The sequence below is a fragment of the Amia ocellicauda genome, chromosome 5 (genome assembly GCF_036373705.1).
Source record: "Amia ocellicauda isolate fAmiCal2 chromosome 5, fAmiCal2.hap1, whole genome shotgun sequence".
NCBI lineage: Eukaryota > Metazoa > Chordata > Actinopteri > Amiiformes > Amiidae > Amia > Amia ocellicauda.
This window is the reverse complement of record NC_089854.1, coordinates 5,017,205-5,040,917: the sequence shown is the minus strand read 5'-3', so window position 1 is coordinate 5,040,917 and position 23,713 is coordinate 5,017,205. Positions and strand designations below refer to the sequence as shown.

Here is a 23,713-nt window from a genome sequence, read left to right as displayed (position 1 = left end):
ATCTGCTATTTGTAAAAATAAATGAATCGCATTCTGTGGAGAAGCAATTTATTGTCAGTTTGTCTGTTTGAAAAAAAAAATTGCACTGTAAGTTTACAATGCCTTTTCAGTTTTGTGTTTTTTCTTGGAAAAAGAAAAATCTCCTGAACATAGGAGAGAGAGAGAAAGGAAATTAAATTGTGTTTGGCATTTCTATAAGATGACTAGATCGCCTTACAGCTTCACTGTGCTTAAGGAAACATATGATTGTAAACACAACTGGCTAAAATTGCAGTTGTGCAGTCTGAGATCTCTAAATACTGCTTATTGAAGATTGATAGATAGGACCACATCCATAGCACAGTTTGCTGGCATGCAAATGCTAAAGCATCTTTTTATCTGGGAAAGGAAAACAAACTCTCAGCAATGCAAAATCTAAAAGGAAAATGTAAGCAGCCTGTAGGGGCTCTTGAATTAGTATTCTGACAGATTTATGTTACCACTTTACAACATCATTGTGTTGTTTGTGGATTAGGGATGGACCAGGTGTACACTTATCGTGGCTGTGAATGATTGATAGTTATGGTCCATAGATAGAGAGAATGGATAGATGGGCAGATTCATTGACAGATTGATTCTGAAATGTTATGCCAGGGGTAGTGACTGCACCCACCCCGTGTGCGTTCTTTATTGACACTGCGCACGCTGGGGAGCGAGGGAGCAGAACCCAGGCTTGCGGTCGCGGTTGTGGGAAGAGATAGTGGTCTTCTATGTGATGGATTTTGATGGAATGAGTTTATGACCCTGCCAGGCACGCGCTGGCTGAAGTGACTCAACTCCTGTGTGCTAAAAATAAAAATGGCCATTCTGTAGGAGAGCAGGAGTGCTGCACTGCAATGCTAATGTGAAGAGTCATCGCCGCAATTACAGAGGGACCATTTCCATTTAGGACCATCTTCATAAAACATTTTTGGCTTTGCTAAAGTGTGTCACTGCAGCCTGTAGAGATGCTGAAATTAGGCACCGCAAAGATTTATAGGACACTGCCCATCTTCTCAGCATTGTTTTCTAATTACAAATAGAACAGAAGTAAATATAGCACATAAGTAATTGTAAGAATGTGCCCCATGAGCAGCTAGCATGAGATAAACAGACTACTACTGTGAATGGGAAAAGGGAAAGGCAAGTTTGATGAGATAGTTATCTTTGAAGTGGAGAATACTACCCAAAGGGGGAGAGGACATTGCCCGTTACTATGGAAAACATATGAATATCTAATACTGCATGGATTGTTATGTGACTCCGTGACTCCGTACTTTTTTTATAAATACAGACAGGTGACACATTAAAGGAAAAAACAGAATAAATGAGTGGAGGAACATAACGAATGCAGGCGCCTTCAAGCAGGTGTACTGTATGATACAATTAAGCAATAACATCCTATCATGCTCTGTGGCATTTATACAAATGCTGAGCAGGCCCAGCTGACCTCGATTTTGGATCAGGATGGCAAGAGGAAAGGATCTAAGTGACTTTGAAAGAGGGGGCATTATTGGGGCACAAATGGCAGGAGCTTCAGTCACTCAGACGCTCAACTGGCCCGTGTTCTGGACAAGTGGGCGAATGCATGTGTGGGACACCAAAAGAACGGGACAGGCCTGACTGCTGGACCCCTACAGTGAGGGGGTTTGATGAGTATGAAAATGATATGAATCATATGCTATGGCCTTTGCAGTCACCAGATCTCAACCCAATTGAGATTTTGGACTGACTTGTTAGACAGCGCTCTCCACCACCATCATCAAAACCCCAAATGAGTGAATATCTTTTAGAAGAATGGTGTTCATCCCTCCAGTAGAGTCAGAGACTCGTACAATCTGAGCCAAGAGCATTGAAGCTGTTCTGGGGCTCATGGTGCCCAACACCTTACTGAGACACTGCATGTTGGTTTCTCCTTTGATTTTTCACCCATCTGTATATATTATTATTTAATATATCATTGTCATACAGTGCAGTGTACTCAGGTACCGACCTGAGCATGTGAGCCTGTTAACTCTGGTAATAATAAGTAGGAGGTCTGTGCCTGAGTGGTAGCTAGGTTAGAAAAATCGTTCATGAGTTCCCCATGGTAACGTGCAATGTCTCATCCCCCTTGGGTCGTATTCTGTTTTTCAGATTACTGGGGTTGAATTCTCAACCTCTCCTTTTAATATATATATATATATATATATATATATATATATATATATATATATATATATTTTTTTTTTTTTTTTTTTTTTAATCACTAAAGGTTTTTCCCCCACCCAGAAAATTTATATTATTTCATGAACTGCATTTCATAAACCATACTGTGCCTGAGCTGTATATGAAGTGAAAACAGGTAAGGTGGAAGATTATTTCAGTTCCCTTGCAATTAAACTGAAACTTGCTGTCATGGGATCCAAAACACACTTGAAAATGCAAAATCATCAGATATTTTATACTGTAGAATTTTCATTTCATTTTTTTCATTTTCAGAGCTGTAACCTTGGTGATAATATAGACTGCACCAATGGAAATTCTTCAACAATATACCCAGTGAGTGTAGTTTTAGCTGATGGCATGCTTTATAGGCATCGTGCAACAGCTACATAATGGGAACTGCCCTAAGCGTCTGCAGTGACCTTAGAGCCAAGAGTAATCATTCAGATGGTTGTATTAAAATGACATTGTATTTCATAAGCAATGCTATGCTTTAAGCTTGTTAATTGTAATGTGCTCTTTTGTATAAATCTGACTCAAGTCAACTAAAAGCAAGTTTCTAATTGGTGTAAATGTTTGAAAAATTTGAATGTGGTCCCTCACTAATATTCAGAGCTGTATCCTGCCTAAATGAGCAGAGGGACGCTGACACAACACCAAGCACAAAGCAGAGCACACATGACAGTATCTGGTGGCTGGGTCTTCTGTGCCATGCATAAAGTTGCTGATTATACCACTGGCATGAACATGTGATGGAAAATACACAATATTCGACTGTTTCATTGAATGCCAGTGTTCGTTTTTCCTGCCTTGTTCTGAACTTGTACAGTACAATGTAAAGCCGAGGCATTTTCATTTTTTTTTTAAACCTTTGCAGAATCATACATTCTACAAGGAAAGGTCAGATTAAGTCTCTTGCTAAATGTCTCATCTCTCCTTTTCAAAGCATCCCCCTGGAATTTAAAATCACCACAGAAGGATATGTGTGGGCCAGCCGGAGGGGGTACCTGCCGTAGTTCTTGTCCTGGAGGTGCGAGAGATAATATTTCATAAAAAAAGAGTATGGAAATGATTTTCCCGCAGGCTGGCACTAACCCCATGGAAAGGGGGTAGGTGTGAGGCAGCCAGGTTTCCAAGTCTTGGGGCGTTGAGCGGCATGCACCCACTTCATTTGCAAATCCAGTGTTTTTGCAGACTGCAGCACTGTTTGGCTGACCCCCAAAACAAGGACAAATCCGGAACACATTCCTCCGTCCTCCAGGTGAGCCCTGAGCGCAATTACATTGGGATATGCAAATAGCAGTCACAGCTGGGTGGCCATAGTGATTTTGCAGTGGAATGCTGAGTAGCTAAGTGTATCTGAAACACGACGGTTAGTGCGCCATTAAATAAATGTATTACCTACTCCTAGCCGCCACTAATCAGTGCCACTTACCACAAATGGACATTATTTTGAATTTATTTATTTATTTTTATCTGTGTGGGGTGGCGTGGGTGCAGGAGAAACCTGATCGAAGAAGGCAGCGGTTTCAGACGGATGTCCGAATTGATTTGAGGCCCGGTCGTGCCATCCGTGTGACTGCGCGGCGCTGGTGCGGCAAACCAGCTGCAGCCTGGCAGTCACAGAGCTAACAGAGCGTGTGATAAATCTCTCATTCTCCGTTGTGGCTGTGCCTTTGGATAATAATTAAGACCTAATGTACCGCAGTTACATGGCACGCTGCAGAACGGGAACAATGTCACAGGTGGCGGTGCTCTGGTTTGGATTTATTTAAAGGTGCTGTGACACTCAGCCTTCCACAGCCAGCGTGTCGCCCGGCTCGCCTTATATAATGAACCTGTTACGGTGACATCATTCCACAGGGTTCTCAGAGATGTCTGAATGCGCCATGTCCAGGGGCTGACCTCGTGGTATTTGCAAGCTTATCTTGACTGGGCTGTGACCTGATGGTTGCCATCTACGGACCGCATCCAGCGCACAACATTTGTTTTCCTTTCCGTGACCCACGAGCTCTTTCAAACACATCCACTTTGATTTGTTACTCTGAACGTGTTTTTTCTTTCTGCTGCAGAGGAGCAATCTCTCTTATAAGTATGAAAAAAGGTTTTTTGAACAGATAGCAACTGATGTTTTCAAACATGGTTCTTCACTGCTGCTGTTGTTGTTGTTTTGTGTGTGTGTGTGTGTGTGTGTGTGGAGAATTTGGCCATGGAAGAAGGAGGAGGAATGTGATTTGCTACGGGGGACTGTATCTCAGTGCAATCAGCACATTTTGAAGGGGGAGAATGTGTTTGTGTGTAAACCTTGAGAAGCAGACTGAAAACTCACTCACCCCAGGCCTCTGGTGCATTGAGCTACATCGCTTCCAGCATTCAGCCTATTGTGTACCTTTAAGCGACATGCATGCGGCCCTGGCCTGCGCACCCATGTGTCAGTCACGCTCCGCATTCACACTCCAGGCACACCAGTTCTGCTGAAAGCGGCTCGCTTCGGCGCACAGAACCACTGTGGCCTTTAGATGTCAGCTGTGATTGAAACCAAATGTCTCCGACCCACTGTCAGGGACGCTCTCCACGCGCCTATTTTGATTTCCAAATCTGAAACAGAGATGAGGGCAATTGCCCCGTTGCAATAAAGTGGCAGAGAACTGCTGTCATATCAATTAACTCTACCCCGCGTGATGGAATAGCTGTCTTAGCTCAGGGCACATTAAAATGTCTTATTTTTTTCCTTTATTACACCCCCCTCCCTTTCTCTGTCCCTGTATTTGCCAGGCCTTATCGGATAAAACAGCCATCCATATTGCTCATTTAAACGGTCGGGATCTTTATCAAATTGGGCACAACCACCCATGAAAACATTGAAATAGTGGGGGCATGTACTGAAGGAGGCATTAGGCATTCCCTGTTAATTAATCTATTTATATTACAATTACACGTCATTATTATAACTATTTGGTCTTGTATTATGAATTAACGATTGTTGAATATTAGCGGCGATGTACAGGCATAAACCTAAATATAATTCGGGCTCGGCGGATGTTAGATTTTATAGATCAATGGCAGGTGGGTGTGTTAGTGTGGGGGTGACCGACAGCCTGTGCTCTCTTGCGATGAGATCTATATGTTGGAAAGATGCCTGTGAACGGGGGCAAGGGGAGCATCAAAGCGTTTTATTTTTCTTCTTCTTGGTCCCAGAACACCTTTTCCAAAAGATTTCAGACTCGGCATGTGGATTTCTGCACCGCGGTTTCCTCAGTTTGATACAGATTGCCACTCTCATTCCCACACACAGCTGTTTGTTGGTGTTTTGTGATGATGTTGTCTGAGATGAGCAAAAGTTTGTGTTTTTCATATTCTTTTTATTATAATTATTGTTGAAAATAAGCGACACGATTTGTTGAGTTTTTTCAACTTTGAAAGTAGGGAGTGCTATTATTTAGAAAAGAGATCTGATCTGCAGTTTCCCTTGGACAGCATATAATGTATAGCTTTGCACTTAAACTACAGTATATATTGGGTACATCAGACAGCTTTTCATGGTTTATTTAATAGGGAACAGACTCTAAGGACTGCTCCAGGAATAGATGCACGGGGAAATTCTGTGTATTTTCTCCTCTGGTTCGGTTTCTAGTACAGCTCAATACGTTGGTCTGTAAGTTGGAGCTCATCTTGGTTATCTCTCATATTAGCTATGACTAATTAGTAAACCTACCCCAAACTATTCAAAAGTTCACATTAGTGCACAGGTGCACTGTGGGAAACTGCTAGGAAATGTAAGCATTAATGGGTTAATTAATGCACTGCTGTGGAGCCACTGAGCCCATGGCCTGCCCTTCCCCACAAACAGCTGCTGGCTTCCTCCAGGCTGTGTGTGCTGCCTGCACCCCCAATGCATCATGTCTGCAGCTCTGTGGCACTAGTGTCAGAGTGGACCCTTCACTGGAGTCCAGGCTGCGTGACTAAGAATAGAAGAGTTCACAATCCTCCTGATCGGGATCGGCATCTTTTTCAAGGCATCACTTTCATCAGATCAAATGATGGTGTATCATGACAGGGTCATCGGGGTGTGGTCTTGATGATGCTTCACTTGGGTTGATGCAGTCCTTGGGGTATAATGTGTCCAGGCTTTTGTGGGGACCCCTTGTCCTGCTCAGGCTTCACTGGACAGCAGCGAGCCAAAACATGTGCTGCCTGCACAGCTGAGGAAACAAACACTGAGTAATAAATATTGCTTTGCTGTCGTGAGTGATGCAGGAGGGGTTTGTCAGGAGTGGTGCGATGCTTTTGATTGAAGGAGAGCCCGGGTGGCTTGCTGGCAGTGCGGTGACAGAGCTGGAGTGTCGATGCCTCGATGGCAACAATATTGTAGCGCTGGGAAGGCTTTTCGCGTCTCAGATTGTCTGGGCTGATTATTGAGATGTCACCCGGGGGACAGCTCGCTACGCCTCTCCGCAATTAGGAAATGCAGGGAAGCCATTTCTGTGGGAGCTGTCACAGGGACCCCCGATGAGAAGACAGATCGCGTGGCTGAACGCCCCCCATTGGATTGTACGAGTTCTGAAAATGACTGGGAGAAAGAAGTCTGGAGAACTCACCCCCCTGATGAAAAACAGAAAAAAATCAGTCAGGTTGTGCGTAAATGCATTCTTGTCTTTTGCTCGATAGCTCCTAACTGGTACAAACGCAGAGTCCACAGCCTCCAAACTACTGGCTGGTTTTATAAACTCTCCTGCCATATTAAAACAACCCCCATGCCCCTTGTTTTCTGTGGGCTTTCTGCCAGGTTTTATGGTTCATAGGAAGGAACCCCTGTTAAAACTCTTTGATATTTAGTCGTGCTGCAAAGTGCTGTATTGAATCTAATTTAGTTTTTGTTTTTTGGTGGTGCCAAATGAGTGGGGGGGAGAGGGTGAGAAAAGCGGTAATTTATCTGGAACAGCAGCGGTTGATTAATTGCTGTGTTAGCAGATTCTGTCCAAAGCTTGTCAAGGAACGTTCATTACCGTAATTAGTTCAGCCGAAGCAGGACTGGTTGGGGCGGCTAATTAAATAGAAATGACCTCTTGCTTAATAATCATCAGTGTTTTAAAAGTTGCACTTAATGAAAGTCGGCCCCGCAGTGCCCATCAAACCGTGTCAGTCGTAGAAAAGAAGTGCTTGCATATGAAAAGCCGGTGAGTCTGGAGGAGTCCACATATTTTGACAAGGAGGGCCAATTTGGGAACGACTGTGCCATGAAGTCACAAATAGGCTGCTTGACATTTGTATAAAGTAGCTTTCATTTTTACTGAGTTGAACTAATTTAGTGTTGAAAAAAAAGAAAAACTGAAGTTAAGTGCTGGGTGGAAGTGTTCTCATAGGTAAACTGGCTAAGGGACTTGTCAAACAAACATAAAAACAAAATACATACATGCACAAATACATACATACATACATACATACAGAGAGTTAAGAACGAATGATAATACATATTTAACAATTAGTACAAGTAAATATCTAAAGAACTATACAGAACCAAATGTAATTTCACTCAGAGTGACAGATGTGACTGCACAGCTGGCCCTGCAGTAGCCTGGGTTAGTAATTCAAATAGCTGCTGACTTCTCGCTCAAACTGTCGGTTTGCTGGTTGATTTGCTAATTATTTCCAAGGCAATGGAGTCAGTGCCTCTGGATTATTGACAGGCTGTTTTTCTCCACTTTATTAAACTTTTTTTTGTACTTTTGAGATGACAGAAGGCCAATTTGGCAATCAGATATTAGATTTTATAATAATCAGAGAACAATGTATTCAGATTTTAAGAATAATTACAGTAGATGTTTGACATCCAGTTTAGTCTGCATAACTGATCTGTTCTGTATCAATTTTCTCTATTGGTTTCTCTTCTCCAGAAACCGATTGCCAGGAATGTGTGAGTCATTTGTGATGTGGTTAAATAGGGAGAGTAATACCACAGTAATGACACAGTAATAACATTGTAACTATGCCACCTTCCAGAATGACAAACATAATGGTAACACTTTACAATAGGTCTCCCAAATTACAAATGACAAGAACAAAACATACAACCCTGTCTGTCCTGGCCCACTTTTTACATATTAAGTACATGTTAACAAATGTTTAATTACACTATTCTTATGAGTAACTAACATGTAGTTACTGAGTACCTACTTTGTTAATAAACTAATTTGGGAGACCTACTGTAAAGTGTTATAACTGTAATTCCTCTGTATTTCCGTTCAGGGCAGACATAATACAATGCTCTGCCATATTACAATTGTCCAGGTTTCCCCAAAACACTTACAAATCCATTACCATAAATATCACACTCCTGCACAACGCCCCGAACGAGTGTGTTTGTATTGGCTCGGTTTTGTGCTTAGTGTTGTGTCACAAACATATTGTCTCTCTGTCAGAGGCTGATGATTTTGTCCAGTGCAGGGTTATGTATTAGATGTGTTTTTCTGCCAGTAGTTACAGTGTGGCTGTGGGCGTGCGGGCACAGTGCAGGGGAACATCGTGTTCAGCCGGCAGTGCGTCAGATGTGACTGCACATGATTGAAAGCCTCTGTACACTAAATGTTCGTGAGTCACTCCTGTGTGCGGCGCATTGAAGGAAGGCCGAGACAGGCAGGCAGGCAGGCAGAAATGATACTCAAGTTGTTGCAACTGCTCTGGACAAATGCTTGCCTGCTCTGTATTTTCATTATTAGCAGCATCATTATGAGTGTGGAGGTTATATATAGAACTGTGGAATGGCACCCCGTATTGCTCATGTTATTATCGGCTCCACAATGTGGAATATGTGTGTATTGTACTGTCCTCCACATATGATGTGACACAAAGGTCCTGTTGTCAGCGGCTTGGCAGCAATTTGCTGTTGATAAAAGCATCTGCTCCATGACTAATTGTTGTTGTTATTGTTATTATTATTATGCCCACAAATGGATCTGCTGGCAGTCTGTTTGTTCACCTCAGTGTTTCTGTCTGTATGTGGGCAGCCTTCTGGACATAGGGTTGCCATGTACAAGATGGAGAAAAAATATGTGGTCTGTGTTACCTATGTACCCCTTCAATCTTTCTAATTGTATCCATTGAAAGTTGTTGATTTTAACTAACTGGATTTGCATTTGACTGGCTCTTCAATTTTGTGCATATATAAACATCTTTCCCATACAGGCAGCACAGTGTAAGCTGAGAGGGAGTTATGGACATCACATCCAGCTTCGTACCGTAGCGCCCTATGCCCGCGGGGGGATGGTAGCTGGGGACGTTTGGCCCTCGTGTTCTCGTGGCCGCGGGTGGCCTGTCCACACGGATCTTGATATGAGCCCACAAAGCTCAGCCAGTGGGGAATTCTCCACTCCAGACCTGAGACTCTATTTCAAACCCCACAGCCCCAGTCGCGGCTCCTCACGGATATCTTGCACAAAGGGAACAGAAGGAAGGAGGCAGGGTTTTTCTCATGTTTCTTTTTCTTTTCTCTTTTTTTTGAACAGTGAGGAACAGAGATAGAAAAAGCACCCTCCACATCAGCTTGGTACTTAAATACCTCGCTGAAATGTTCACTTTCCCTGAGCCTGCTCATGCTGTGCTCCTATAGAAGGGCTTAGCGGCTGTTTTGTATACACAGTGACAGTGCGGCGTGGGGAGCAATTCAATTACAGCTCTTATGTGCGATCCTGCTGTTCTAACTGGGCTGTGTTCTCGGAGATCCATCTCGAAGCCGCAACTCCGTCTGGCAGTGTTGTCGCACAATGTCTTCCACCAGTCAATATCAATATCACTCCGCCGGCGGTGTGCCCCCCGATTTTAGAAGATAAGGACGACAATACTTTTTTTCCCGGAGGCTGGCTGTCCCGTGACCTTTAGCGTGCACGGTTAATTACGTTACATTAAATTAAATTGCAATTAAATGTCATTAATTAATTAGAAAACATACATGACTAACGATCGCTGCCAGCCAACGATGCGTTCACAGAGCCTTCTGGATGTTATTAATAAATGCGTTGGTGCAGACCCTCTGCATCATTAGCCTCATGGATATTTCTTCCCGGCCGACAGAAATCTATGGATGGATGAACGGGAGTGAATTGTAAGGTGGAGGGGAGGCTTTTATTGTTGCCGTTGTTAAAACAATCCAACTGCGTGCAGGTGCTTCGACCACCAGGTGTCACACACACAGGCCCTGTTCAGGTCAATAAGCCCTGTAATATTCCCAGCCCCCCAGCCTCTAGGCCCCCTCTGTAATCATGTGTTTGATCAGGTTGAAAGAAATGTGTTGGCAGTGCAGGTTCACTCAGGCACCAGGGATTCGGCCTTTGCCACCGCGGATAATGCATTTTTCATATATCTTTAGAAAAAAAGACGTTGTGCTTTCCGAGATCTGACAAGTGTATTTTTAAAGGAAGAAGGGGTTTTACGTAGTGGCTGTACTTTCAGGGCAGGGGAAACCTGTACAGAAATCTGTGTAGCTCGTCAGGGTAATGAGACTCAAATAACACAAGGGCGCTGGAGAACTAGGCCACCTAAAGCCTGAGAGAGGAAATGCCTGCTCGTGCCTCGCTGCGCTCAGTTACCAGGCGGGAACGTGGTTTCTGTGTACCGATCCATGGGGAAATGAAACTCTGTACCAGCCTATCGAAACCCTGCTTTCACCGCCGAGGTATTTTCTGTAAAAATGCACTTTGGAAAGTTACACCACATTAACGTCACAATGCTCACAGTACAATGGGCTCAGTTCTCATTGCAAAACTGTCAGCAGCACAACGGCAGCTCCAGGAATGCATTGCAATGGAGCCATTACGCTAATTCTTCCTGCTGTTTACTGTTGTCGTTGTGTCATACACTGTCGGCCAAAAAATACACTAAAAAAATACTTTTGCTGAAGTTTTTAGTTTTTTTAAGAAGCTTATGTGCTCGCCACTAAGTTAATGCCAGTAATTCAGTATGAAAAATTATACAGGTACCTAACAGAGCAGTGAGTGGGTTTTCACACACAATTCAGCTACGAATGAGTACCACCCCCTCACAAGAACACCTAGACAATGTCAACTCACTGCTTTCATATCTTCAGTCTGGAAAGATAATAAAAAAGAGGGCATCGGAGAGGGATTTGCCCCTGAAACAGGTACCCAGACAGCTGATCAAGATCGTGATCAAACGACTTTCAGGAAATCTACAGCTCAACAGAGGAGTCAGTATTATTTGAGACAATGTGGGTTTCTGTGTACCAAAACCTCCCCCATACTAGATTCAGCAGTTTCTAATCTGCCGCCCTCTCTGAACTTTTCCCCTCATAATGTTTCATTATTGTTCCAATGAAGTAGATTTTTCCAAATGTACGAAAATGATTTGTACGTGCCATACTAATTGCAATTCAGCTATTCTTTTGATTCTGTGGGTCAATGAACTGCAAATAACGGCAACATTTTCAATTAGAACGATTCTCTTAATAAATAACTGCCTGTTTTAAAAACATGAAACAATTACATTAGTGCATTTCTGTGCTGATCTGTTTCACTGTTAACTAGAGGCGTCTGATGAAATGAATTGTGTCGTACATGTGTTATGATACTGAAGGGTTTCCACAAGTATATAGACTCAACCCCAGAGGGAGATCCCGATTGTTGGGGTATCATCTGTTACTCTGGGCACTCTGACTTACCCCTGTCCGCTCTCTGTCCTCCCCAGGCCAGCTGGCAGTGGGGACCTGCGAGATCGTCATGCTGAATCGGGACAGCAGCCAGCCCCGCAGGACCATCGCCCGGCAGACCGCCCGCTGCGCCTGTCGGAGGGGGCAGATCGCGGGAACCACACGGGCCAGGCCTGCCTGTGTAGACGGTATCTATCCTCCTATTTTTTGGTTGTTTTTTAACAATAGGGATCAAAACACCTTCTTCTTTGCAGATGCTTACAGACACTGAGCCCTGCCTTACTACAGTGAGCCAGAGAGATCAAGCAGCTTCCCATCGGCTCATATACTCCTGGAAACCAGCTCTAGTGCTTTGCGCAGGGCCTGATACAGACGATTGCACAGAAGGTTGACATGTTCCTCTGATGCAGAAACACAGTGTGTAATGCAGCTCCGTTTTAACTTTCATTTTGAAAAGGTTTCACTCCTGTATCTACTGTTTTGGGGTGTATGTGAAATGCCAGCATTTTTATTCAGGGAAACACAATGAACCAGTCTCTGTTGTTCAAACGAATGAGAATGGTCGGTTAAAGACAATGATGTATGGGATTGTGTGTGCTCGGTTACACTGGAAACTGCTGCTGCTGATGAGGAATTAATTTTAGTTGCAATTACAAGAAGAAAAGGTTATTATTATTTTATCTGTGCGATTGGCTTACACCCAGCGTGAAGAGGCTGTTGACTGTGTTTCTCACTGTGGCCAGCAGTAACGGTTCATGAACCTGTACAGACTAAACCAGGCAACAGAAAAAGACTCTAATTGGCCAACATCGGAGGTCATGACCCCGGCTCGAAGGGATTTACGATGCATTTTAAAGCCCGCTTGGCACCAGGCATGGACACTTTACACTGCGCTAATTAACAAGAGAGCCGGTAATTACAGCAGTGGGGAATAATTTTATTGGCTTTCCCCTGCTGCTTTCGGTCCATTAATAGTGGGAGTTCATTAAAGCTGAGCTTCACTGTTCAGAGGCAGAGAAACAGGGGTCTGTTTTAATGGTGAATAAAAAACCTGTCCCTTCCAAAACCCTGTTGTTTCACACGGGGACCTCCTATTTCATTAAAGTATATATAAATGTATATAATGTGTTTTTTATTTCCCAATATGTGAATCAGTTTGTTGACAGCAGCTGACTAACATAGTTTTCAAAGTCTGCAACATGCCCCTTTAGACTGATGAAACCAGGTCAGACCTTTGCTCAGAGCAAAGATGTGGTCCTTCACTATCTTCTTGTTCAGCTCTTTGTGCGTCTTTGACTGCGACCTGGAATCCCTCTAGGGTGGCCTTCAGATGTCCACAAAGTGTCTGGGTTGGGTAAACTTGAAGTCAAGTGGCTGGGTGGGGCATCTGACTACCTGCAGAATTTTCTTAATAATAATTCATCTCCTGCAAGAAACTAAACCAAAAAACTGTCAACCTCAGCTTAAAAGTCAGATGCTAACTTGTGGATCAGAGTCACACTGGCCTTTCCTTGCACACTGCTGAGCCATTAAAAATCATCAGCACATACTGAGAGGTACTTGCAGAGACAGCGGATTAGCCAAGACATGCAATGAAGAAACTTGCTGGTTATGCTCCCAGACATCAGCACGTCTTTCGAAACGTGTCACTCATCCTGTCAGTGCTAATGATCGCCCTGTGATGTAGCCTGACAGGCTGGAGAAGGGACAGAGCTCTTAGATCCTGCCTGGGTGAAGTCTGGGAGGCACGGGGAAGTGAAACTTGCCAGGCTGCGTATAAATCTGTGGCGTAAATCAAACAATTTGTGTCACCGGGCTGACATTTGCCATATAGGCATAATGCAAACCATCTGTGTTCCCCCATAAACTCGACTCGAGCTACTTTTTAAATATCCTCCTGCATACGTCCTACCCGAGTCCCTATTGTTATTCATGCTGCGTTGGGTATTTGCTACAAAGCGTGCTAACTCTGTCCTCCAGCAAAAATAGAATCCTGGAAAGAGCGCAAGAAATAATCCATCACCGAGGGGTGTCTGAGCGTTCAGCAACCGCCACTCTCCTGGCCTGTGAAATTCCTCGTAATAGCAATGAAATACAACGGGAAATTGCACTTGATGCATGTGTTCCTTCATCATTGCACCTGTGGTTCAAAGACGAACAATGATTTAAATAGGATGGAACTGTTTTGGGTCATTCTTTTCAGGTGAGCAAAGGAGGGAGTCTGTTTTGTGCGACTCTGCAACTGAGACACATTCATCGTTGGGTGGGAACTCTTACTTGAATGAACGATGGCCGTTGGGGAGAGATGTACAGAGTCCCCTACTTACAAAAAGCTTGGGCGACTCTGGAAGACATCCCAGCAATGTCAGCTTGAAAGCTGAACAGCGCTGATGTTTTGTGCTGTAAATCAATGGCTCAATGATAACTTGGTATTGTTTCCAAAGGACAAGAGTAGGGAAGAGAGGGAGGCATTTTCGTTTCATGGCTTGTCCCAGGTGGATACTTCTGAGAGCAGGGAGACAGGGAGACAGGTTGATGGAGGAGCAGATGTGAGAACTTCAGTGACTGCTATTAGACTGCATGACAATGTGTCCCAGCGCTGCTCTTTCACAGGATCCTGCAGCCGGTACCCCAGTATTATCACACCTGTGGCCGATGCTGTCAAAGGGTGTCTGACAGATTCAACTGAAGAATTGTTAGTCTCTGATCTGCGGAGTCAGAGAAAGATAAGGGGAGGGGGGTTGAGACTACTTGGCAGCAATTTTAGAGGTGAAGTAGGGGAGATAAGTATTTGAAATAAGAACGTAAATATATATACCATGTACAGAATGCATGCTTATGATAAGTTGCAGCCACAGAACTAGTGAAATTATCTGGTTTTCCCACAATTCCTCTATATCCCCTGGTAGAACTATCAGCCTTGCTGCATGGTGTATTTGTGTCCAAACTACTATATTTGTTATAGGTGTCTGCTGTGTTTTGTGCTCGGTGTTGTCTGGTCTTTCTCCTCATTCTAGAGTTCTTTACATTAAAGTCTAAAGACTCCCTGATGCAGTTTTGAGTGTTGCACACCGAGACACGGGCACAACTTGGTTAAAATTGGAGATGGTGAGAAATGGCGACTGTTTCATGCCGATGAAACACACAGAAAGAGAGAGCTTTGGTTTTGAAAGCGTTTGGGAGATTGAGCCGAGATCAGAAGTTGTGTTCGCACCCTCGATCGCAGCCGTTCCGAGGGAGGTAGTCACTTCAGACGCTTTTTCGCCTCCTCCTGTAAAAGCAGAACCCAACCGGGGAACGTGTTTTTTGTCGCCTTGCTTTCCAACGCGGTCTTGTACAATGGTGGCATCTGTTGTATTAAACACAGAAAGCTTTATGTTTTCTCTTGTTGGTTTCTTCTTTTTAATAAATGTGGTTTTCTGAACCACTGTTAATTGTACACTTGGGAAAAGTTTATTTAAATGAAAATCAAACTGAAATGTAATTTTCTCCTTTGGGAAGTAGCGTGCCCCCCCCCATCCCCCTTTCCAGTGTTTATAAATCCAACATTCGGTTATCTAAAAAATATATAAATATTACTTATGAAACTAGTGCTTCTCGCAGAACAACATTGCCCTGGAGTAAAATACAGGAACACATAAATAGCTCATGTTGTGTTTTTGTTGTTTGTTTTTTGTGCAAACAAAGGTTACCAAAGTAATGTTTGAAGAGACGTCTGAAGTGAAAAAATATATAGTAAAATAATAGCATCCCTCTTTCTGTACCTTCTGTCAGCACTTGTAACTTTCTTGTAACTTTGTGACTTACCAAGACTGAGCCTTCATAAAGATTTGCTGCTCTTCAGTTCTCTTTAGATCTCTATTACCTTTCTGTGTATCTAGTTGTTGCTTTCAGCTTGCTGGTAGGCCATTACAAATGAGATCTTTAAATCTCAGCAGAATTGTCTTTGTGTAGAGAAATAAAAGGGAAGCCAAATTAAATTCACATTTTCAGTTGACTTTGAAGAATTAATCAGGTGCGAGATCAAAGCCTGACGACAAGGCGCAAGTAAATTTGATGGAGATGAAAGGGCTGGACCATTAGGCTGAGTCCCTCCCTCCCACCATATACAAATGCACCTGGGGTATCTCTGGGATGGTTGTAATTTAGTCCCAGGCTAAGTTTGCTCTCAGTCAGGCCTTTCATAAATCAGGAGCAGCGGAAGAGCCCTTTCTCGATGCCCAGCGTTTCTTTTAACTTCTCCTCTGCTGGATCTCCTGTGTCCCCAAAGAGAATCTTTTAAAAGAAATAGTAAAATCATTACTTTGCCAATGTGTTCTTCAGGGATCTAGACCATGCAAAACAAAGAGCATTGCAATAGCGTGGCCATATTGTTTCTGGTTTATTCATCACTTCCTGACCTGTTTTTGTTCAACTTATGTAAGATATAATTCCAACACAATCACTCTCAGAGTATCGCCTTGCATTTGTGTACAAGAAACGTGTCATGTGTCCACTTATCTGACCTCCTCCACCCTTAAACACTATCTCACTAACTTCATGTCCTTTTCTTTTCCCATATGGTTTTCATTGGACAGTCTTCCTCCTTTCTCCCTCGTCTGCTCCATTTCCACGTATCTCCCCTGCCCCCCAGTCTGACTCCGAGGGCCGTCTGTTGCAGCCGTGGCTCTGCGTCATTAATTCAGACAGCACCGAGCGCACAAGTTGTGGGATAGAAGGCTCGAGTTTATCGACGTGAACTTATTACTGTAGCCGGCCATAATTGCCCAGCAGCTGATGAGTTCTGTGCTGCTGTCACTGGCCCTGATGACTTATATTCAGGAGCCAGACCAGAGCAGAACTGAAAATGGAGATGTTAAGGGGAAATAAAATGATTTACCTGGGAAGAACCCAGCGTTTGGTCTTCTTACATAAACCCAGGCAGTTACGAGCTTTCTTATGCATTTATTATTATTATTAGTAGTAGAATTAGAATTGATGGTAGTGTGATGGTCATGGCTTCTGTGAATCCGATTTTCATTGATGTAGAGCATGGTTAGTCATTGAGTCAGAAAAGGAAATGTACCACAAATGTTTGTGGTATTTTTGTTGAATTGGAAATGGTGAATACATAATTAACAGCTACGGAGAACCTCCTTATATAACGGAGTCTATTTTCCAAGCAGAAAGGCACAAAGGTTACGTCGTCCTGACACTAGATTAAGACCGAGCCGCTACCCACAATGCAGCTGTGCACAGGTGCAATTTAATCAGTTTTATGAAGTCCAAAACAAACATTTGACCACTTGTTGTTCCCGAGAAAAACAGGTAGATGGATTTTGTCATTAAAGAAGTATCCCTAAAATGCCGAACCTTGCATGGCTGGTCTCTTCAATTCTGCTCAGATGAGAAGACAATTAATCCAGATGGTTCATAACAATGTATCTCTCTGTGTGTTGCTGATGCTGCATGTAGGAGCTCATCTGAGGAGTGGAAATCCCCCGTGGAACATAATGATAACCTTTGAACTCATTTGTTTATGTGAGCGGCGAGGACATTTTGTGCTAAAAGCAAACTCTGCTTGAATGCCCCTGTACAGTATGATGATGGTTAATTAAAAAATAAGTGCTATTTGAAATGGTCATTAGAACACAAAAGAGCAGATTATATTTATATATTTATATACCTATATATATTTATATCTTATGATTATACTGTCGTATGCAGATGCAACAAAGGCATACAGACAAAAAATAGATGCACAAAAAACAGACTACTGTACCAAGAATAAAGGGGCGGATCGGCCAGACACCTGCAATGTGGGGCTCTGTCTGTTTTGGAGGGGATTGCTTGTTTGTTTGTTGTGGTTTTTCAAGGGTAGATGACTGCCTGCAGTACAGTCATATTTCACACTCATTTTTTTTCTGATGTTGGTGATAGGTGTGTCATGACATTCACAATCCACAGAGCTGGCTGCTGAGGACAATGTGTGGCCAGTTTGAAGGCGGGTGGTAGACCTCGTAGAAGATAAACTTTGGAGCAGCATCCATGTTGAGAGAGACTTCTAACCTACACCCTGACTCTCCCTCTCTCCCTGTCCGCAGCACGCATAGTGAAGAACAAGCAGTGGTGTGAGATGGCGCCATGCTCGGAGGGAGAGATCTGCGGGCTGCTCATGAACCGCTCGGGCTGGACGTGCACCAAGGGGGGTGGCAGGATAAAGACCGTCACGGTAAGATGATCATCTCATCACTTCCAGCCAGGGTCTCCAAGCATGGTTCCAATCAGTTGTGTCCATCCCCATTCTCACCAATCATCCAGTTTCTAAAGAGCAGATGCACGTGGTAGTTTCTGATCAGTTAAGTGAGTCTCTTCTTCAAATTAAGAGGAAGTGCAGGCTTACTCATGGCTTACTCATGGGATGGTTTAATAACTGTGTCATCAGTCTTGTGTATTGTGCAGGCCCCGATTCGGTCCAGCTCATGAGTTTCACGCTAAGGGGATACTGAGTAGTTTGGGGAAAATTAGACAATCCCACTATTGATTTAACATCAGAGAATGGTCTGGAGTCAACTTTAAGAAAGACATGTAAGAAATACCAATAAAATCCCGTATGATCCACAAACAGGATCCTTTTCCCCCAGAGTTCGGTTCGTGCTGCTTCCACATAAGACAACACAAGACTCAGTGCCTGCTCGGACTATCCAATTAGCATTCTCAATGAGTTTTGTGATCATTTCCAACTTCAATGTATGCTTTTGCTCCCGAGGGCATTCCAGAGAGCAGATGTTAACTCTAAGTGGTGTTTTCTGCAATATGGTTGTAGTCCTGTTCTAAACCAAGAAATGAGAGTATTATCATCCCATATTGGTCAAAGTCTGCTTCTGGATTAATCAAATCCTGGTAGTTTTGGAAATTCTCATTACATTTGTCACCTGCTACAAAATAACTAGACGTGCGCTTGTGTCTGAGTACCTCTGCTCGTATGTAATGGAATTAAGGACTTGCACTTCTTGCTGTCATGCAGGATTTAGTTTTGGATGAGTGCGTTACTGTGTTACTGGCAGAGTTATGTAGATATACACTCAACCCTTACAGGCGCAGGACAGTATTAGTTCTTTCCCAGTCTCCTAGTGACTTTGCCGTATTTCACATTATTTAAACTCTCACTGAACTCTGCCTCCTCTGCTTTTCCTTCCCGAGGCACCACTGGTTAAAGCAAATGACTCGTCTTGTAAGAATCCGTACCACCCCAGATTTTAATATTTTTTTAATACACTTTCTCCTTCTCCTTCTTCTTTCTTCTGTCGTTGGAAATGAAATGCAATTTGGCCTACAGACCTGCAGAACATGGGTTTAGACCGCAGATAGAAAGTAATAATACTAAAGAAGCATAGAAGAGCTTTACAACCTTGCTTAGTACTTTAGGGAAAATAAAACTTACATGCTGTAAACATATGGAATGGAGGCCTTAGATGTACAGTACCTATAAAGTAGAAATATTATACTTTTATACTGTCGATTTTCAGGAAGGACTTGGACTGGCCAGGGGACAGATGTAGCCTTTGGTGGATTTAAGGAACTACTCCTCCCACAGAGCTGAGCTTATATATCACATTGTCTTTCATTGTATTACATCTTCTAGTGTGTTTTACGGGTGAGAGTGTGTGTTTGAAGGGCCTGTGGCAGACATGGCGAAATATTCCCAGTGTTACAGATGCTCTGAGCGTGTGTGTGGCGTTTAAGCATTCCCGCCGTGTAGTATACTGTAGTGCAGGATTGATGGCTCTGGAGATGGAAGCCACTGGATCAATACACAGAAGACATGCCTTTGTAGGGCACTGTCAGACACCGAGTTTATAAAGAACGGTGTCCCGAGGGAGAGAGCAGCCAGCGAGGTGCGGCCATGGAGTCCGATCAATGGGCCGGCTTTCCCAAGAGCCACTCACCCCAGCTATCAGGGGAACAGCTGGCCGTGCTCCAGTGGTTTCTGTTCCTTGGCACACTAAGAGGAGCCAGTGATTGGGTGCAGAAGATGTCTCTTCCATCCTGTAACCAGTGATTGGGTGCAGAAGATGTCTCTTTGCCTTGCAGAAGCATTGGCTGTCTGGCTGTGTTGGTAGCACATTGCGCAGTACTGAATGTCTCTTCTCTTATCCACGCACATTTCCTTTAAGAAAATCCACAAAAGGGATTATTGATTAACTTTCTGATCCACTGTGGACAGACCTCCTGCCCTTTGCCAGCCCTTTGTAATGAATCTGCTTATCAAGGTGACATTGCCGTGTAATGAGGCTAATAATTGTATTTTGATATTTAAGATTTAATATTTTTTATTGAGACTTAAATTTGACATGTATGTGTGTGTGTATGTGTGTGAGTATGTATATATTGTGACAGCATGCGAGGAGTGGTGTATGAGGGGAGGTACCCGCACAGTTTCACAATTCACTTGTTTTGACACGGTGAGAATGCGACGTCACGCACCTGTCAAGCCAGTGAAATTACACACACCTGTCCTGTGTTAAACAGGCACATAAAACCCCCACAACTGACATTCAAGGCAAAGTACCAGTAGGGAAAAGTGTGGAGGGGGAATCAGCAATAAAGACTATAAGATGAAGGGAAAGAGGAGAAAGCAACAGATTGATCACACAGCAAACAACAGACAACCCTCCTTGGAAGCCGAACTGGGAACGGACACTTTTTAGTGCGTTTCCCAATCGATGCAGCAGCGCCCACAGTCTGCCGACAGCGACCCAGGCTCAGAGTGCCGATTTCACCCCCCCTTATCTGTCATCTTCCGCTATAAACGCTCCGAAAAGAAATCCACGGTGGTGGTGAGAACAAACCACGGGCTGTAACGAGCGTCTGGAGATTGAGTCTCCTGTCAGGGCGGCCGGCACCCAGGCTCAGAAGAGGTCAGGATCGCGGCGGCCTGTTATTCCAGTCACTCCTCTCGTAAATCTGCTTTCTCCCCGTTGAAGGATCGCATTATGTATCCCATTGACCCTGCCCGTCATATATCTGCCGTCTGACAATATTTCAGCGCCTCTGTTTTTGGCCGTATGTCAATAAGAGGAACAGCGGGGAATACGCGGGCAGTTTTTTCTCTGGTGCTCCGCTTCATTCTCTCGAAAGAAGAGGCAAAAAAAAAGCATTCCCTTATGATTGAGACTAATGGCTGACACTTGCTGTCTTTTTTCTCTCTCATTAGATTTCTTGTAGTTCTGTTTTTTTATCTTCCAGACGACACGGTTCGTAAAACGAGGCTTTCATATTGGCTGTGTGAGAGGAGGGGGGAGGCTGCCTACATCTCCCATGGGTTCTGTAGTCAGAAACCTGTGGCAGGCTTTGTTTTATTAATCAGTCATTTAGCCGACACTTTCAGCCAGGTTGACTTACCAAAGACAGGAGGGGGAACTGGGGTAAGGCAGGGATATACCTTTACAGCAGGTCTGTGTGCATAATATTCCAGCTGCGTTGTAACTAGGGCATCTTCTGCGCATCCTCACTCGGCCCATAATTACTTCACTTCTGTCCACTGTGTTGCATAAATTTACAACATGAGTGAGCAAAATATTCCAAGCCCAGGGCCTAGGATTGTGAGTGTGTGTGTGCGTGTGCGTGTGTGTGTGTGTGTGTGTGTGTTGTGAGGGAGTGAGTGCGTGTTTGTGTGTGAGAGAGAATGAGTGTGTGTGTGTAAGAGAGAGTGAATGTGTGTGTGAGTGTGTGTATAGGTAAGTGAGAGTGTTTTTGTTGCACTACGGTGACAATTCAAGATGCTCTTTCTCACACCTGCAACCCTTCTAAATAAAGCCTTCTCCGATCTCTGAAGAGCGCGGTGCTGACGCGGGGAGCTGACCTCGTTAATAGAGTTTACATATGCACCGTGTATTGAACTCGCGCCAGCTATTAATATAGATCATTCACAGGAGCCGAGACACGGCGGCAATTTGTCTTCACTAGCGCATGGCTGAGAGGTTCAAAGATTGTATTCTCCAGAGTTGATGCTCTGGCAGCTAATATGAAGTAGATGTAACTAAAGACAAGAGCAGAGGTAATGGGATATAATATTAAGTAATGAAAAACATTGTTTGGCCCCTTGCGCATAGGAACGGAAGATAATCGGGCACAATATCACGGGGCCCACCCACGCGCTTTCTCTTATCCGCCTCCTTCCCCTCTTTATCTTCTTCTTCTCTGTTAAAGAGGTGACAGGGGCTGAAGGTTGACAGTCTGAGAGAGAAACTGTGAGACCTGCCATTTCTAAAATGCCTCATTCACCTAATTTGCACTCAGAAACAGTGGCCCCGGAAGAGCACCGTCTTTGTTAAGTGACCTTAGAAAATCCCACCCGCTCCGAAACTAGCGCTGCATTGTGGGCCTTGGAGAGAAGATATGGGAGGTCCTGCCCCAAAATAAAACTTCATACATTCTACTTATAACTGTTTGATAATGCTGAGTCCCTATTCTCTCTCGGCTTGTTAGCTTTCTGTCTGAATATCCAACATGGCTTGTTGTTGAATATACTGAGAATGAAATGCAGGGGGGGTGTGGGGGAGCTAATGGAAACAATTACTGTTAATAGGCCGGTTATGTCAACATAACCCAGTCCTGTCAGTAATTGGGTTATAGCCTGTAAAATTAGACATTCTGAACAGGAGCTGGGTTTGTTAGTTGGACTACTTTCATTGTTTATTTTCCTGTTATCCAAATATTTAATGCAGTCAATATTTATGCTGAAACTGAAACTGAAGCCGGGGCCAAAACACTCACTGCTGGTCCTGGGAATCACAGGGTCTTTGATATTTATTCATTCTGACTTAATCTGATCAGTGATTGAGTGAATCAGTCTAATTTGTGTCCCTTTTCCCAATCCTTGGCCATTAAGTGGTAAACCCACAGTGTCGTGTGCCTGTCTATGATGAATAGAGAGACCTGCAGGATTTTTATACACCAAACTGGTACTCCCAGCATCCTTTGCTGCAGATCCTGCAAGTGTCGTCGATATGTGGGGGTCCTTGCTGTAGACACCAGGCGAAGGGGCAGTAGTGCAATTACGGTTGCATTAGATATTCGACACTGTCCTCCGCTTAAGAATGGATACTAAAAAGAAAAACAATACTCTTTTCTTTTACAATATTTTGTTGTGGGTGTTGTAACAAAACCTGTGAAACTTCTCTCTTGGGCACACTTTAGAAATAAAAATAACAAACGAGCAAACAAGCACTGAAAGAAGGATGTTTTCTTCATTTTGCTAAAGGATTGTAAACAGGGATGAACAGGGTAAATAGAGACCTAAATTATAGTATAAATAAAATGTCTTATGAACTATTGGCATTAAAAGTTGTTTTCCAAAGGTGTTAGCCAAGCCTGAAATATCTGAGGAGAAAAGCAATTGAATAGACATTGAGATTCTTTGTCCTGTATTGGATTTCTTCATCAGGCCAATTTCGGCAGTTTTAGTCACTGTGATTTGTGCCCTTTTATGGAACGCGAAACAGAACCAGCCCCGGCATATCTGGAGAGGCGTGCCTCCACTCGCATCTCACTCATCCACGCAGACACGGTATTGATCCGCCGGCTCGATGGGCGAGGGAATTGTTATTATTCTAATTTCAAAGCAGGCACTTACAGATACAATAGCTAAACACATCGATCAGCTGCCGTGTCCGCCACAGAACGGCCCGTGTGCATTTGTGGCGCTTTATGGCGTGTGGCAATAAAATCCTCGACGGGCCCGGGTCATTAGTGTCCCTTTGTAGGGACCATGAATAAGCCGAGGTCGATATCTGATCACTTGCAATAAAACAACAAGGAGCGTAATGGAATTATACATTTTAAAAGCCG

The 23,713-nt window shown here is 43.7% G+C and overlaps 1 protein-coding gene across 1 annotated transcript in view; it reads left to right on the top strand.

The window, feature by feature from the left end:
* Window positions 1-23,713, top strand: part of tafa5l (TAFA chemokine like family member 5, like) — a 52,565-nt gene that overhangs the window by 4,319 nt on the left and 24,533 nt on the right. Inside the window, exons 2-3 of the mRNA XM_066705664.1 lie at window positions 11,920-12,069; window positions 17,965-18,092. Of these exons, the coding sequence (XP_066561761.1) occupies window positions 11,920-12,069; window positions 17,965-18,092 (278 nt within the window). The remainder of the gene's footprint in view (window positions 1-11,919; window positions 12,070-17,964; window positions 18,093-23,713) is intronic.